This window comes from Ostrea edulis, chromosome 2, assembly GCF_947568905.1.
Source record: "Ostrea edulis chromosome 2, xbOstEdul1.1, whole genome shotgun sequence".
Classification (NCBI taxonomy): domain Eukaryota; kingdom Metazoa; phylum Mollusca; class Bivalvia; order Ostreida; family Ostreidae; genus Ostrea; species Ostrea edulis.
This window is the reverse complement of record NC_079165.1, coordinates 77,577,433-77,594,562: the sequence shown is the minus strand read 5'-3', so window position 1 is coordinate 77,594,562 and position 17,130 is coordinate 77,577,433. Positions and strand designations below refer to the sequence as shown.

The 17,130-nt window shown below is 37.2% G+C and overlaps 1 protein-coding gene and 1 long non-coding RNA gene across 2 annotated transcripts; one reads left to right on the top strand and one right to left on the bottom strand.

Annotated features, from left to right (window-relative positions):
* Window positions 1–2,925: 2,925 nt before the first annotated feature.
* Window positions 2,926–6,919, bottom strand: LOC130051601 (uncharacterized). The gene is made up of 3 exons (XR_008799857.1): window positions 6,640–6,919; window positions 3,824–3,970; window positions 2,926–3,371 (listed from the first exon to the last, which is right to left on the bottom strand). It is a non-coding gene; the product is annotated as an uncharacterized LOC130051601 (long non-coding RNA).
* A 311-nt stretch (window positions 6,920–7,230) lies between these two features.
* LOC125678833 (uncharacterized) lies at window positions 7,231–15,149 on the top strand. The gene is made up of 4 exons (XM_056153469.1): window positions 7,231–7,333; window positions 7,651–9,356; window positions 11,429–11,622; window positions 13,174–15,149. Exons 2-4 carry the CDS (start codon window positions 7,656–7,658, stop codon window positions 14,870–14,872), a joined length of 3,594 nt encoding a protein of 1,197 aa, XP_056009444.1. The 5' UTR covers window positions 7,231–7,333; window positions 7,651–7,655; the 3' UTR covers window positions 14,873–15,149.
* The last annotated feature ends 1,981 nt before the right edge of the window (window positions 15,150–17,130 follow it).

Genomic DNA, 17,130 nt, shown 5'->3' with positions numbered 1-17,130 from the left:
GGGTAAAAAATGTTGGTACCTACTGAAAGGTCTTGTCACAAGGAATACTCATGTGAAATATCAAAGCTCTATTACTTACTGTTCAAAAGTTATTAGCAAGGTTAAAGTTTCAGACAGAATTACAGAATGACAGACCGGACAAAAACAATATGCCCCCCGATCTTCGATCTCGGGGGCATAAATATCCATAACTTCCTTTAATGTTAAATTATTTCAATAAAAATCACAGGTGCACAACTTAGTTATACACATACTATATATACAAAGTTTGAATCAAATCTGTTGACTGTTTTTAAGATATTCTCTGGAAAATAACATCCCCTCAAAATCGAAAAAACTATCCATAACTTCCTTGAATTTCAATTAGCGCCACGTCTAAATTCAGCTACAGACATTTCTGTTTTAGTGCATCTTTCATTTGCCTCTTCATAAGGGAGTCCAGTGCTTATGCAAACTAAGTGTATCATGGCCTCTTTCAGAACAACAAATTTTAAGTACTGATGTCCCATTCTGTAAATAATTCAGAAACAAGAAATGTTTTAAAATCATTAACCTATGCCCACTGTGTGGAAATATTGAAAAATACAAACAAACGGAACATGACCTCTAATGCATAATATATCAGAAGGAATACTTGCAAACTTACAAAAGATAAGCAATAAAGATTTGCTCGAGTTGTTCATTTTTGCAGTCAACAAATTTGGAGTAACGGGAGAAAATAGATCTGAAATGAAAAAGTACTTTTCTTTAAATGAAGGTAGCAAAATCAATTCAGTGTTGGTGATAATGATATAAAACAATAGGTCCATGGCCCACAATGCTCACTTGAATAACCCCAGTCCTACTGTTCTTCACAATATCATGTTTCAAAGATTTTTCTTTTGTCTATTCTCATGAAAAAATCTGGGCTTCATATTTTGATTCCATTCTTGTCGCAAAGTATCATGACTTAACTAAACATGAATCCATACAACATGGGGATGCTCCATTATCAATAGGACTAACAGGGCCCTGCTGTTGTTATGATGATTATATTCTTAAATAATCCATTCTATTTTTTCCTTTTCTTGAGTATCTCACCCCTCACTTTATCATACTTGATCTCAATTCATCTAATAATACCATATGCCAAGTTTTGTTGAAATTGAGCAAGTGGTCCTTGAGATAAGAAGTCAAAGAGGTAAATAACTAACACACACACATATGGGCAAATTTCAATCAGAGCCTTTGCCTAAGGTGAACTAAAATCTGCAAAAATTTAACCTACTGTAATGCATATTAGATATCTTAATCATACAAATTAACTGTTACACATGATAACTACATACAAGTTATTCAAGACTGATGTATCTGAAAGTTTCTGAGAAATAATCATTTTAAATGTTTTATCATATTAAGTATATCCCCTTTCCCCCCTAAAATAGAAATCAACATACCCTGGTAAAAATTTGCTGGTGCACATCATTTCATAAAGAAAATTCCTACACAATTGAAAGAAATAAAATTAATTACACATTTAATATGTTAATGTCACAACCTTTTCTTGCTAAAAGATGAATGGGACATACATTTCCAAATATGTTCATTTGACAGAAGACTTTGGCGGACTTTTGAAATGTGAATTAAGTTATTAAGGTTTGTGTATTTTGAATTCAAGGCCAATAACTCTATCAAAAATAGTTCAACAAAGCCCAAACTCTCAAACTTGATCTGAAACCCAGTTGTCGGAATTGCGAGATGAAATCTGAAAATTTTCAATGCATGGATGGATGCACAGACTGATCACTATAGGGCTCCCATCTATAGGCTGGCCCTAATAATGTCATGCTTCTGAAGTAAAAACATGCTGGCTAAAGTTGAAAAGAAACCATCTTTAAGAACACTGATGCACTTCTTACCTCGGGTTGAATATAATTGGCTCCAAAACAATATTTTACAAAATTGTCCCTGTAAACCTTTTCAGCGTTGTTCATGAATTGATGATGCCGCTTATGTTCAACCTTATCACTGAAAATGAGGACAAACGATTTACAAATTAATCTGCTATGATTTGCATCATCGATTCGGACAAGAAGGAGTTTTAGTGATCTTTATCATAATTCAATAGACAGATTTTGTATTTTGTACAGAAATTCAAATTTTACAACAAGCATGCACGGAGGTCAATATTCATGGTATAGAAGAGGTGCATGTAGTACACGAGGGAAGAAGGCGCAAGGAGGGGAGGGGGGGGGGGGCGAAAAGATACATATGTATTCACATACATACACAATATGCATACAAGAATGTGTATTTAAAATTAACAACAGCTAATTATGAATTTTTCAACATTTCTTCTATAAACAGGTATAGATTGGTGATAATTTCATGTTTAATGGTAGCTAATTCCATACAAGTACACCTGAGTAGTGAAGAGCGTTTTCGAATAAGATGTTTGATGTTCTGGTAAACAAAAATTATCATTTAATTCGGAATGCAGGTAATAGGAATCACGAGTTTGAACGACAAGATCTCGTAGATATTCGGGGTTCATACCATAAAAAGTTGTGTACAATAAAATACAGGAGTGATATTACGAATTTCTGAGAAAATATCCTTTTTATTTTCTTTCATCAGTATATGAACTATAAGGTTGAATTCAATATAATTACAAGAAACGAAAGGTTTTAAAATACAAAAATGCTGATATTTACTACATTCCAACAAACACTTTTACCGTAAGTAATTATCCTTGTAAGTGAGTTGGCCTCGATATCTTGCACGACATGTGCACTCAAGATTATTAGAATTAAAATGATAGGGAAATTTTTCAAAAGATAATAAATCCCGCTTTAACAATCAAAACTGGTTCTAGCAGAAGCATACATATGAAAGGCACAAGTGCATGTGGACATATGATTAAGTATTGAAAACATAAACACCTCAACATCTTATTGTCTTTATTGTCATTGAACAGCTTTATGAAATGTAAACCATCATACCTGAAGAAATCATTATACGTCAAACCATGCTCAGTTTTAATAATTCCATGCAGATATCACAAATGTTAAGTGGTTGGGAATCGAACATAGTCTACATGTGTATATACAATATAAATGTATTTGCTTCTGCAAAATGAAGACGTTCCAACATGTTGATCTTCGAGAACAGGGCTCCTTCTAACGTGTGGCAGAACTTTAGATTCATGTGCGCGGTAAAATTCTCAAACACTTAAAGATTTTCGAGCTGGCTCTTCCGGCTTACTGATAGTTCCTTGCTCTACGTGCTCTTTTGGGTTTGTCAAAACCATGATTTTAGTAGGAGACATAAAATAGAACACACTTCATCCACTTGCAACTTTTAAGCTTAATGAAGTCCGCTCCTGACTGGATCTGTAAGAAAAAAATGCATGTATTTAAGAAAGAGTCCAATCCTAAACCAAAATCGAGGTCCAATCCGGCACGTTTATCGTGGAAACGACCGTAGTCCAACCCTGCACATTAGCAAATGTTCAAGTCAAGATATTTATTTAACCAAGGCGATTTAAGGGACAAGTCGCATACACTGGTTCAAATTTTCATCAAAAGATATGTGCAGAGTCTATTTTACCGAAATTATCTTTCTCAAAATGCATGAAAACATGATTAGAAACATCTTCGCCCGCTTCGAATTCTATTGAGGCAACATCGTCAACTTCGATCAATGAATTTAGAGTTGTTTGTGTACATGAGTAAGAATTCCAACAACCAATCAACTTAATAATGCCTCCCTGGCCAGGCAGTGTTTTAAATTCATAAATTCGTCGTCTAATAAGTCGGTGAAATAAAGATTTTTAAGAGCCTACCTTTCTTTGGATCTGCCGTCTGTCATCTTGTTTTGTCCAATCCTGCACACGATCATGACAGTGGTACTGTCATGTACTGATCCTGCATCACAAAATTCATACCTTTAATGGATGTTTTCTTAAATCATAATGGCCTTCCTTTTGAGTCTTCAATAAAAACAAACAAAATTAATGAACATACTGTATGTAGGTGTAAGTGTACTAATACATGAATCTCTAAACAAGAGGCCCATGGGTCACATCACTTACCTTGGTCCATATTTAAAGATTTTCCCTATATACTCGCATGAAAAAATTTATCCCCTATTGTGGCCCCAACGTACCCCTAAGGGCCATGATTTGAACAAACTTGAATCTGCACTATGTCAGGACACTTTCATGTAAACTTGTACTTTCCTACCCAGTGGTTATTAAGAAAAAGATTTTTAACGATTTTCCCTATATATTTGTATGTATTTTTAAAATAAAAGTCTTCTTGAATTTTGATCAATATGACGGGAACTTTTAGGTAGCAAGTATTTCACAATAGTTAGGTGGTTAAAGTTCTTGATATAAAAAACAGACGGACAAAGAACAATACACCATCTGGTGGTGGTGGTGGTGGTGGTGGGGGGGTAATAAACAAAATCTAACAAGAGTACCGCAAACGGTACATAATATGCCCGTGAATTGCTTACATAGGGTGTTTTTCTTGTGCTATAAGTTGTATAACTTTGCTTCAGGTAGTATCAGCCATCATGAGGCTGTGACAGACTTTCATATGAAAAAAGGGTCTTAGCTTAAAAATCGAGATTTCCTCAAATGGACCAAGTTCAACAACCTGTAATTTTTTCAAAAATTGAAGAAAATCAAAATCCTTCCCCAGATGCACATCTTCAGTACCCATACAAACACTCCACAAAATAAGATGGTCCTCACTTGAAAACTGTGGGAGCAGTTGGGCAGACAAATTATGTACCTTCCATAGAATATTAATTTCCAAATAGACAAAGTTCAACAACCTGTAATTTTCTCAAAAATTGTAGAAAATCAAAATCCATCCCATGTGCACATCTTCAGTACCTATACAAACACTTCACAAAATAAGAAGGTCCTCACTTGAAAACTGTGGGAGGAGTTGGGCAGACAAATTATGTACCTTCCATAGAATATTAATTTCCAAATAGACAAAGTTCAACAACCTGTAATTTTCTCAAAAATTGTAGAAAATCAAAATCCATCCCATGTGCACATCTTCAGTACCTATACAAACACTTCACAAAATAAGAAGGTCCTCACTTGAAAACTGTGGGAGGAGTTGGGCAGACAAATTATGTACCCTCCATAGAATATTAAATTCCAAATAGACGAAGTTCAACAACCTGTAATTTTCTCAACAAGGTCCGGGCAGACAGACGGACGACGCCATACCATAATACGTCCCGTCTTCATCCTGGAGCTTACGGTTATGTTTGTATCCTGCCCATAAGGTTTTCCTAATAAGTGATACTACGACCTTGACCTTTGACCTTGAAAAACAATAGGCATCTTCCTCTCATCATGGTGATCACATGTACCAAGTTGTAAAGTCCTAAGGCTTATGGTTCAGTCTGTATCCTGCCCACAAGGTCCGGACAGACAGACGGACGACGCCATACCATAATACGTCCCGTCTTCGACGGGCGTATAAAAAAGATATACACATATCAATAGCCTAGGGTATGATTGTCATATTGAACAGGAGTATCCGATAGACCGTATCAATAGCCTAGGGTATGATTGTCATATTGACAAGGAGTACCCAATAGACCATATCAATAGCCTAGGGTATGACTGTCATATTGAAAAGGAGTACCCGATAGACCGTATCAATAGCCTAGGGTATGATTGTCATATTGAACAGGAGTATCCGATAGACCGTATCAATAGCCTAGGGTATGGTTGTCATATTGACAAGGAGTACCTGATAGACCGTATCAATAGCCTAGGGTATGATTGTCATATTGACAAGGAGTACCCAATAGACCATATCAATAGCCTAGGGTATGACTGTCATATTGAAAAGGAGTACCCGATAGACCGTATCAATAGCCTAGGGTATGATTGTCATATTGAACAGGAGTATCCGATAGACCGTATCAATAGTCTAGGGTATGGTTGTCATATTGACAAGGAGTACCTGATAGACCGTATCAATAGCCTAGGGTATGGTTGTCATATTGACAAGGAGTACCTGATAGACCGTATCAATAGCCTAGGGTATGATTGTCATATTGACAAGGAGTACCCAATAGACCACATCAATAGCCTAGGGTATGACTGTCATATTGAAAAGGAGTACCCGATAGACCGTATCAATAGCCTAGGGTATGATTGTCATATTGAACAGGAGTATCCGATAGACCGTATCAATAGTCTAGGGTATGGTTGTCATATTGACAAGGAGTACCTGATAGACCGTATCAATAGCCTAGGGTATGATTATCATATTGAATAGGAGTACCCGATAGACCGTATCAATAGCCTAGGGTATGACTGTCATATTGAAAAGGAGTACCCGATAGACCGTATCAATAGCCTAGGGTATGATTGTCATATTGAACAGGAGTATCCGATAGACCGTATCAATAGTCTAGGGTATGGTTGTCATATTGACAAGGAGTACCTGATAGACCGTATCAATAGCCTAGGGTATGATTGTCATATTGAACAGGAGTACCCGATAGACCGTATCAATAGCCTAGGGTATGATTGTCATATTGAACAGGAGTAGTACCAGATAGACTATCAATTGATCAATACCGTCTAGTAATACAGTCTGTAATAGAAGTACTTACCACTTGGTCGCAAACTGAAGTGTCTTTTGTTACTTATTCTTCGTGTGATATATCGTGATGTTGTATCCCGCTCTAAGTTTTCAATAAACAAATTCACTTCTTGGTACTGAGTAAATGTAACAAGCGGCATGATGGGTGTGGCATGTTTACCTTGGGAACGCGCGCGAACGTCAAGATACCTCGGACAATTAAATAGTCGGATAAATATGTTGAAAGCATTGTTGTGTTTACAGATTTGATTATACAATTAGGATATATACAATCAATAACGATAAATAAATTATTCTAAATACAATGAAATCCCGTACATTTCACATATAAATGAACCACTTGGCCTAGTTTGCACCATTGGTGCATTGTGCACTTGGTTTATATTTACTTTAACCTTTTTACATTTTTTTAAGGACTAAATAAAATACCATGTATCATTTAACATTACATATATATGTCAGAATGAATATGTATAATAATTCCGGGAATAAAATAATGCATCAGATTCCTTTTATATCTTAGACGTATCTCATAAATATTCATATTTACCTCAGGCTCGTGATATATAGACACAACCTATACAATTTAAGTTCCCAGTTAAATGTAGAACTGGAAGAATAAACACCTAACTGCACCTAATAATACAGGTAACGTATGACGTGACGAAAGTACAGAGTTGTCAGGGAGGGCAGCCGCCATTACGGTAATAATCTGAATTTTCTTGTATCACGTTAAATGTAGATAATTGTGTAAAAATAGCCTCTGTTGTATACTAGTATATTGCAATTATAATTGTAGCAAAAAGATTTATACAATTAACCCATTTATCCTCATATACGTTAAAACAGAATCACTTGAAATCAATGATAAGGCCTACATATCGATTTACAACATTACATCTACGTGAAGTTCTCTGTGAAAGTAATGTGACTTGTTGTGTACTAAATGTTGATGTTGCTTTGTTTTCTTTTGTTTAAATACTGATATTGTATATATAAAGATTGTTGTTTCCGTAAGCAGATCTGATGATGGACCCCCATACCAGTGCCCAGGACGTGATGCGATGTGACCTGTGTGAGACCGCCGTGGTACAGATGTACTGTGATACGTGCCTCGTCAATCTGTGTAAGGCCTGCGTGGGAGAACACACGTTTTCTGATGAATCCAAGAAACATGAAATTCTAAGGTTTCAAAAATCCACCCCCCTCTACCCTGGATGTACCTCTCATGACAAAGAACGATGTGAAATGTACTGTAATCCGTGTCATATCCCGGTCTGTCATACCTGTCTGGCATCAAAGCAACATTTAAGTCATGAATTATCAAAAATATTGCAAGTCTTGGAGGAAAAGAAAGAAAAGATTGCCAAAAAGAAAAATGAATTAAATGAAACAATTTATCCAGCCTACCAGGACATTGTATCTGATGTACAAAACAGAATGAGTCAGTTAGAAAAGAAATATGTAGATCTCTTAACAGCCATAACAAAACATGGAGAGGACTGGCACAGAGAAATTGACAAACTTGTCCAGAAACTGAAAGCTGAAGTGGAGGAGATGAAAACCACACAGTTACACACTCTACAGAAACATCTGGATGAAGTGAACAAGAAAATCTCTGACATCAACGATGAAATCAATTCAATTGATGTTGCTTTGGACTCTAATGACATGTCAAAAGTATTCAGTGTTAAGTCTAATGTAGAGGAATACAAAAATCTTCCACAGAAAATTCTGCCATCTTTAACTAAATTCACCCCAGGAAGAATTCAAGGAGAAGAGCTATGTAAACTGTTTGGAACTTTATCATCAATTTCTGCCCCATCGGAAGAACATGGTTACAGTATAAAGACAACACAGAAATCCCCAGAAGGTACATCCTCTCCTGTCATCAAACAGCTGCTTGATGAACCAGAGACTATAACCACCATAAACACTGGGGGTGAATACAATTACAATGCGTATGAATACCTTTACAATGTAGCCTGTCTGAGTGATGAAGAAATCTGGACAAGTAGAGGTAATAGCACAATGAAACTCTTCAGCATCAATCTGGGATCACTACTCACGTCAATCATAACCGATTCAGGGTACACTCCAGGGGAGTTAGCAGTGACGAATGATGGGGATCTGATTTATACTGATTACAATAGAACAGTGAACATTGTGAAGAATGAAGAGATACAGACTGTGATCACACTACAGGGGTGGATACCTCTCACGGTCTGCAGTACCTCCTCTGATGATATCCTGGTTATCATGGATAGTGATGATTACAAACAATCCAAAGTTCTGCGTTACTTTGGATCCACGGAGAAACAAACCATTCAGTATGATAAACAGGGCCAACCTCTCTATTCATCTGATTATAATTACAAATACATAAGTGAGAACCGGAACCTGGACATTTGTGTGGCTGATAATGGAGCTAAAGCAGTAGTGGTGGTCAATCGGATCGGGAACCTGAGATTTAGGTACACTGGAAATATACCTGCTCCAAAGAAGAAATCATTCTGTCCACTAGGAATCACTACAGACAGTCAGAGTCACATCCTTACAGCTGATTATGACAATCACTGTGTCCACATTATAGACCAGGACGGACAGTTCCTCCGTTACATAGACTGTGGAATGAGCGAACCATGGGGACTGTGTATAGATACAAACGACAATCTGTTTGTTGCTCAATTGAAAAAGAAAGAAGTAAAGAAAATCAAATATCAACAATGAAATTAAACATCAATGATGGATTTATACAGCACCATTCCTCTTAAAACTGAATATTTATACATGTACAGATACATGTTGTTTTGGCAATAAACCTATCCAATGTTTCAAACACACTATTTTTATGCCCCCGGGATCGAAGATCGGGGGGCATATTGTTTTTGTCCTGTCTGTCATTCTCTAATTCTGTCATTCTGTCTGAAACTTTAACCTTGCTAATAACTTTTGAACAGTAAGAGATAGAGCTTTGATATTTCACATGAGTATTCCTTGTGACAAAACCTTTCCGTGAGTACCAACATTTTTGACCCTGTGACCTTGACCTTGGAATTTGTCCTACTTTTTGAAAACTTTAACCTTGCTAATAACTTTTGAACAGTAAGAGATAGAGGTTTGATATTTCACATGAGTATTTCTTGTTACAAGATCTTTCTGTTGGTATTGAACCTATTGACCTTGACATTTGACCTACTTTAATTTTTTTTTTTACATTGGTCATAACTTCTAAATGGTAAATATTAGAGTTTTCATATTGTACATGAGCATTTCTTTTGACAAGATCTTTCTACTGGTACCAAGATATTTGCCCTTGTGACCTTGGCCATCTTCGGAATTGGCCATTATCGGGGGCATTTGTGTTTCACAAACACATCTTGTTCATTAAATGAAATAGGTATGGAAATCAAATAAAGTAAAATATGAACACAGAGAATAAATCTCCAGGTGAATTGTATTATTGGGGTGAAAGAATTATAAAAGTATAGGGGTAATTATTCATGAATGACCTTAAACTGGAGATTTACATGTTCTGTTGGTATCCTGTTTCACACATTTCTCTTTTCATGTAAACATCTTCGTATGCATAAGAAATTATCCTACAGAAAGCATCTTGAATGAAGCAATATCAAAACATGAGGAATATATCTGCAGACGTATATGTATGAAAGGTGAAGATGACGAACAGTGATCAATCTCATACCTCCTATAAGCAATACAAAATAGAAATTTGGGCAAACACTGACCCCTGGAAATACCAGAGGTGGGATCAGGTGTCTAGGAGGAGTAAGCATCCCCTGTTGACCTGTCACACCCGCTGTGAGCCCTTTATCTTGATCATGTAAACGGAGTTATCCATAGTCTAAATCATTGTGTCACGAATGGTCTAACAATCGGTATGAAACAAGTCAGACAGCATTTAACCCAGTAATACGTTGTATTGGCAAACTAGATCGTGAAAACGACCACAGAATTTGCAAAATGCTGACTTTAAACGAGGACGTTGAAACCTCTGCACCATCGACTTGTTTGTCAGTAGCCGGCCTTAATCTAAAAACTGATCATACGCAGAACAAGCTATAGGGTATCGAATCAGTTGAGATATATAAACACCATATGCAGGTGATAATGAAATATTGCTCAGGTATACTCGAGTGTCATTCGCGAAGCCATGATAACACATGTTATGCTTCCGGCAAATTTCTCCGATTGCAATATAGATGAGCTCCTAATATAGAACACTGTTGAACACCAAAGGAACCCTTTCGATACTGTAGATCTAATAGCAATTTATTAACTTCGACGAGAGAGATAAGACTTGATCCATGACAGAGCCAACCCCGTGATACCAAAATTGTACTCCATGCGCCTGATCAGAATATTATGGTCTATGACGTCGAATGTGACTGACTGATAGATTAAGCATGGCGAGTGCAATATATGAATTCCCATCCAATGCAGAGATAATATCATGGTGAACCCGTAATAGATCTGTTTCTGTGGAGTGACAATTACGGTAGGCAGATTACACCATGTCGTGAAGTGAGCGTTCAGATGTTTTTCAAGTGAGCTGCCACTGTTTTTCCCAATATTTTAGACAGAAATGGTAAGTTTGATAACGGTCTGTAATTTCTAATTCATCCATGTCAAGTCCTTGGCATTCATTAATGGTCGTACAATAGCTCTTCTTTTTTTTTAATCTAATGGGGTGTTCAATTCCAAGAAGGATTTGTTAATAATTGATTATTTGGATTCATGTTTAGAGATGTACATTACTTGGATTACTTTCATGAAAGATTGGACTCTCACACAGAATCCCAGACATGATACTCTCGACTCATAGTTATCATCTCTTTACTCATCAAACACTTCAAAATGCTTCAGAATTTGGGGTCATTGGTGTGGGAGGAAGCTCGTGTATACATGGAGGAATCCCACATGTCCGAGTGGACGACCACAATACCCTGTATAGTGAAATAGCAAGTCCACAGTCTGTTATCTGCTTATGAGTAAAAACAGAGTTTGACCTTGACTTTAAATCACCTGGTAGATATAAACACCTGAGTACACCTGACTGGTAGATACATTTGTAATACAGATAAGAATTGTAGTGATAGTATAGCTGTAATTGAGTTTTGCCGGGGAGGTCAGCCGCCATTGCTGTCTGAAAAAGGTAAAAATCTAATTTTTCTTGTTTAACACGAACATGATTAATCAATCAGTGAATAGTGTTATTTAAAGTGTACACTGCAACATGAATAACATTTGCTATGAACATAAACACAATTAGGAAATAGAAATACCTGTCCTGAAATATCTATAAGCTAGGAATCAAAGTTATTGGTTTCATGTGGAACATTCTAGACATTAGAAATAAATTTGAGTAATAAATGAAAGGTGAGGATATAACGAACAGTGATCAATTTCATAACTCCTATAAACAATACAAAATAGAAAGTTGGGCAAACACGGACCCCTGGATATACCAGAGGTGGGATCAGACAAACACGGACCCCTGGATATAGCAGAGGTGGGATCAGACAAACACGGACCCCTGGATATACCAGAGGTGGGAACAGGTGCCTGCATAAATAAAATATACTGAGACTACGTCATCTGTATACTCCTTGAGTTGAATCAAATAGATATAATTATGACTTTCTTTAAAGACACCCCCCAATACCGTACAGTTTCTTCACGGTCGGAGCTCATCTATGGTCATTGTTATTTATCTGGCCAAGACATCAGGGTGTTGTGTATACTTTTGATATTTATACATAGGACGTATCTCAGGGCCGTTTGCAGAGTTTCTGTGGTCATAGTGATTGTATAATGGATGTATTCCCAAAGGTAACTGACACACAGTCTACACCCACCCAACTCTTTCTCTCATACTCTCAGTCATTGGCTCAATGAATAATTTCTTTTACAGATATAGAGCTATCATGAATTGATAATATAAATTATTTTGATAAGTTGCAAGTTATAGAAATTAATGTGCAAATCATTGTGTAATTTATAAAACATGTATAATTATGAAGGGTGAAAAATACAATTATATTAAAATTGCATTGTTCAGGGATTTAAAAAAAATGATTTATACGAGAAAATAGCAGTTGTGGACAGGTCAATGCTATCAAAACTCAGGTAGACTGGGCTTCCTCAAGATTTAAAAAATACCAGTAAGTATTGGCTGTTATTGTTTTCAAAACACCTTTATGGGGTAGCTCCAGGCCACAGTTTCAGCAGATGTCACTCCATCTGAGATCTATTGTTAAACGTTTGATTGACAGACGGCCTACCATTGATCATGATACGGATAAAATTTTGGGGTGTTTACTTAAAATTGAATCTTTAAAAATATTCAGAAAATTTCTCAGATTATTATGCATGTTCTCCTTGTTTAAGCAGAGACATATACTATAACATAACATGTTATATATTTCTTTGGTTAATGGAAATAATGCAATCCTTTTACTATTGAATGTACCTTTTGTGTAAAAAAATCAAAATAATAACAATGTTGTTCATTCGTATTCAGATCCACAGCAGATCTGATGATGGACCCCCGTACCAGTGCCCAGGACGTGACGCGATGTGGCCTGTGTGAGACCGCCGTAGTACAGATGTACTGTGATACATGCCTCGTCAATCTGTGTAAGGCCTGCGTGGGAGAACACATCGCAACTGATGAGGATCATAAAGTCGTTAAATTTCAGTCCAAAAAACCCACCTCCCTTCACCCTGAATGTACCTCCCATGACAAAGAACGATGTGAAATGTACTGTAATCCGTGCCATATTCCGGTCTGTATGACATGCATGGCATCCAATCATCATTTAGGTCATGAATTATCAAAAATATTGCAAGTCTTGGCAGAAAAGAAAGAAACCATTGCCAAGGAGAAAAAAGAATTAAATGAAACAATTTATCCAGCCTACCAGGACATTGTATTTGATGTACAAAACAGAATGAGTCAGTTAGAAAAGAAATATGGAGATCTCTCAACAGCTATAACAAAACATGAAGAAGACTGGCACAGAGAAATTGACAAACTTGTCCAGAAACTGAAAGCTGAAGTGGAAGAGATGAAAACCACACAGTTACACACTCTACAGAAACATCTGGATGAAGTGAACAAGAAAATATCTGACATCAACGATGAAATCCATTCAATTGATGTTGCTTTGGACTCTAATGACATGTCGAAAGTATTCCGTGTTATGTCTAATGTGGAGGAATACAAAAATCTTCCACAGAAAATTCTGCCATCTTTACCTGAATTCACTCCAGGAAAAATTCAAGGAGAAGAACTAAGTAAACTGTTTGGAACCTTATCATCAATATCTGTCCGATCAGAGGAACATGGTTACAGTATAAAGACAACACAGAAATCCCCAGAAGCTGCATCCTCTCCTGTCATCAAACAGCTGCTTGATGAACCACAGACTGTCACCACCATACACACTGGGTATGAATACCTTTCCAATGTGGCCTGTCAGAGTGATGAAGAAATCTGGACACGGGGAGATAACAGCACAATGAAACTTTTCAGCATCAAACAGGGATCACTTCTCAAGTCAACCAGAACCAAATCAAGGATCACTCCACAGGACATAACAGTGACAAACAGTGGGGATCTGGTTTATACTGATTACAGAGATAGAACTGTAAACATTGTGAAGAATGAAGAGATACAGATCGTGATCAGACTACAGAACTGGAATCCTCGTGGTGTATGCAGTACCTACTCTGATGATCTCCTGGTTACCATGAATAGTGATGATAAGAAACAATCCAAAGTTGTGCGTTATTCTGGCTCCACAACAACACAAACCATTCAATTTGATGAGCAGGGTCATCCTCTCTATTCATCGGTTTACAATAAATACATTAGTGAGAACAGGAACCTGGATATCTGCGTGGCTGACCGTGAAGCTAAAGCAGTAGTGGTGGTCAATCGAGCCGGGAAACTGAGATTCAGGTACACTGGAAATACTCCTGCTCCACACAACAAACCATTCTATCCACGAGGAATCACCACAGACAGTCAGAGTCACATCCTTACAACTGATTATAACAATCACTGTGTCCACATCCTAGACCAGGACGGACAGTTCCTCCGTTACATAGATTGTGGACTGAGTGAACCATGGGGACTGTGTATAGATACAAACGACAATCTGTTTGTTGCTCAATGTGGAAACAAAAAGGTGATGAAAATCAAATATCAGCAGTAAAATTAAAGACCAGTGGTGGAGTTAGACAGCACCATTCCTCCTAAAATTTAATGTGTGTGCATGTACACATGTATTGCTGGCAAGAAACCTATCCAGTGTTTCAAACGTCTTCTTTTTCAGTATATCAAATACATTTAGAAATGTTTCCGAAAGAGACAAATAAAGTAAATTTACAGGTACATATGTATGATTGAATTTACGAGATTAATCACTGTTTGTTTTCTTCACTTTTTATGTCCAAATGTATTGCTAAAAATAAACGAATGATATATGTGTAGTGGTATGGACTGCGGATATTCTTCTGAGTAACTCAGTGGTTAAAGTATTTGACTGGTAATACAGGGATCCCAGGTACGATTCCTAGTCCACACAAACATTGTCGTCTCTGTTTCACACAGATATGTATATACATTGTATATATGCACAGACTGATATCGACAATCTACACTGTAGAGGGTATTATATATATATATATATTGACGATCAGATGGAGTTCAATCACATAACATTTATTTCTCTACAGGCTGTTTCGTAAGGGGATGGTTTCCCCTCACTCGTCGGGAGAAAAATGACATCTAACGAAAAACATCCGCGTGGCTGAGAATATGTTACACAGAAACATACTGGATAGTTGCTAAGCATGATTACACACAGGATTTAGTAAATAGAAATTTATGGGAATGACGGCAAGTGCTGACAAGTTCTGAACGCTTATTCAATGAAGATTTTTCGGGATGACATATTATAAAGAATTTCTCTAGAATACAAAGGTTGCACTTTTTTGAAATGTTTGAGTATGATGATGTTTTTCCTAAAATTTCCCACTTGATTTTGTAGTCAATATTTTTGTCTTTCAATGTCCATATGAATTTGCTGAGCTCGGTGGTATTCTTTTTCGTGGAATTACGGAATGAATGAGTGTGGTTGGCGTATCTTAATTTGAATTCGGTGTCTGCTAGTCCCACGTAGCTCTCTTCTTGTCCATTATCGGCTCTGACTCTAGCTAAATACACAATTCCGTGGGCGCGACATTCACCGTTGAGCGGGCATTGATCTTTGTTTCGGCAATTACACCTGTTACATGTATCTCCGGTCTGGCGCACTTGTTTGATTGAAGCGTTATGCGAGTCAATTACATTTTGCATGGATGTCATACAACTGTATGATATTTTAATAGTGTTTCTGTTGCCATGGCTTTCACTGTTTTCACTGGCGGTGTAGGTTACTGATGCATTGAAAGTGTTAATCAATGAGTCCATATCTGTGTCATCAGCATCGAGGATGGTCAATGGTGCAAACTTGAGTCTTGTCTGTCCTTTTGTCCTTGCCTCCTTCAGGTGGAGTTTGAAGTTCATCATCTCGAGTTCACGGTCGCTTCCAATGTCTGCTCCTGGAAAACTGCGAGTTTGTGTGGTTTGTGTGGGCTAAATGTATATGCCAAAATGGGGTTGTTACAGCTGGCGGATTCCAGTAGTCCCAGGGCTCTCTCGTTTTTCTTGGTGTTGCAAAACCGCCCATTTGTGCCTTTGTAGTTCGTGCATGCATCTTCTCATATCTTCCCATTCCACTAAAAGGATGTCCTTGTTTGGGGTCTGGTCTATGACTTCTTGCAGCTATTCGTAGAAGTATTCTACCTCATCGTCATCGTAGCCTGTTGTTCGGGCATACACCTGTATGATGGTAATGTTGAAATTACTAGCTCTAAAGTGGGTGTTAATGAGTCTGTTGTTGGTTCGCTGACAGACCATGACGGTGTTCATGGTGTTCTTGTGAACAAAGAAGCCGACGCCGAGCTCATGTATGTCCTCTCTCACTGAAGTACATTTTATGGGCGTCCATGGTAGATGTTTCTCCGATGTTCTTCCATCGTACTTCACAGAGTCCAAGCATGTTCCATCGGTATCTGTTCTTTTCGTGAGTAAGCTCTTCTAGCTCACCTGCTGTTCTTAGCATTCTCACATTCCACGTAAAAATAACACAAGATAGTTATTCCTTTTAAATTTAATGAATGATGTGTAATTTCTATCTTCGATAATTGAAATGTAATTGTAAGATAGAAATACTCTCATCACTAATTCAGTCGGTAGAAAACATTAATCAACACCCGGATTTGAAGCCCGTAATCCACTAGGCCACTGAATCAAGGGCTTTGCACAATGACCCTTTGCAACAGATTTGCAAACCGAGTTGCTGTGAGAAGTATATTGGAGCGTATTTATAATAATTATAGATGTTAACTTTAAGTAGATTTTCAGCGC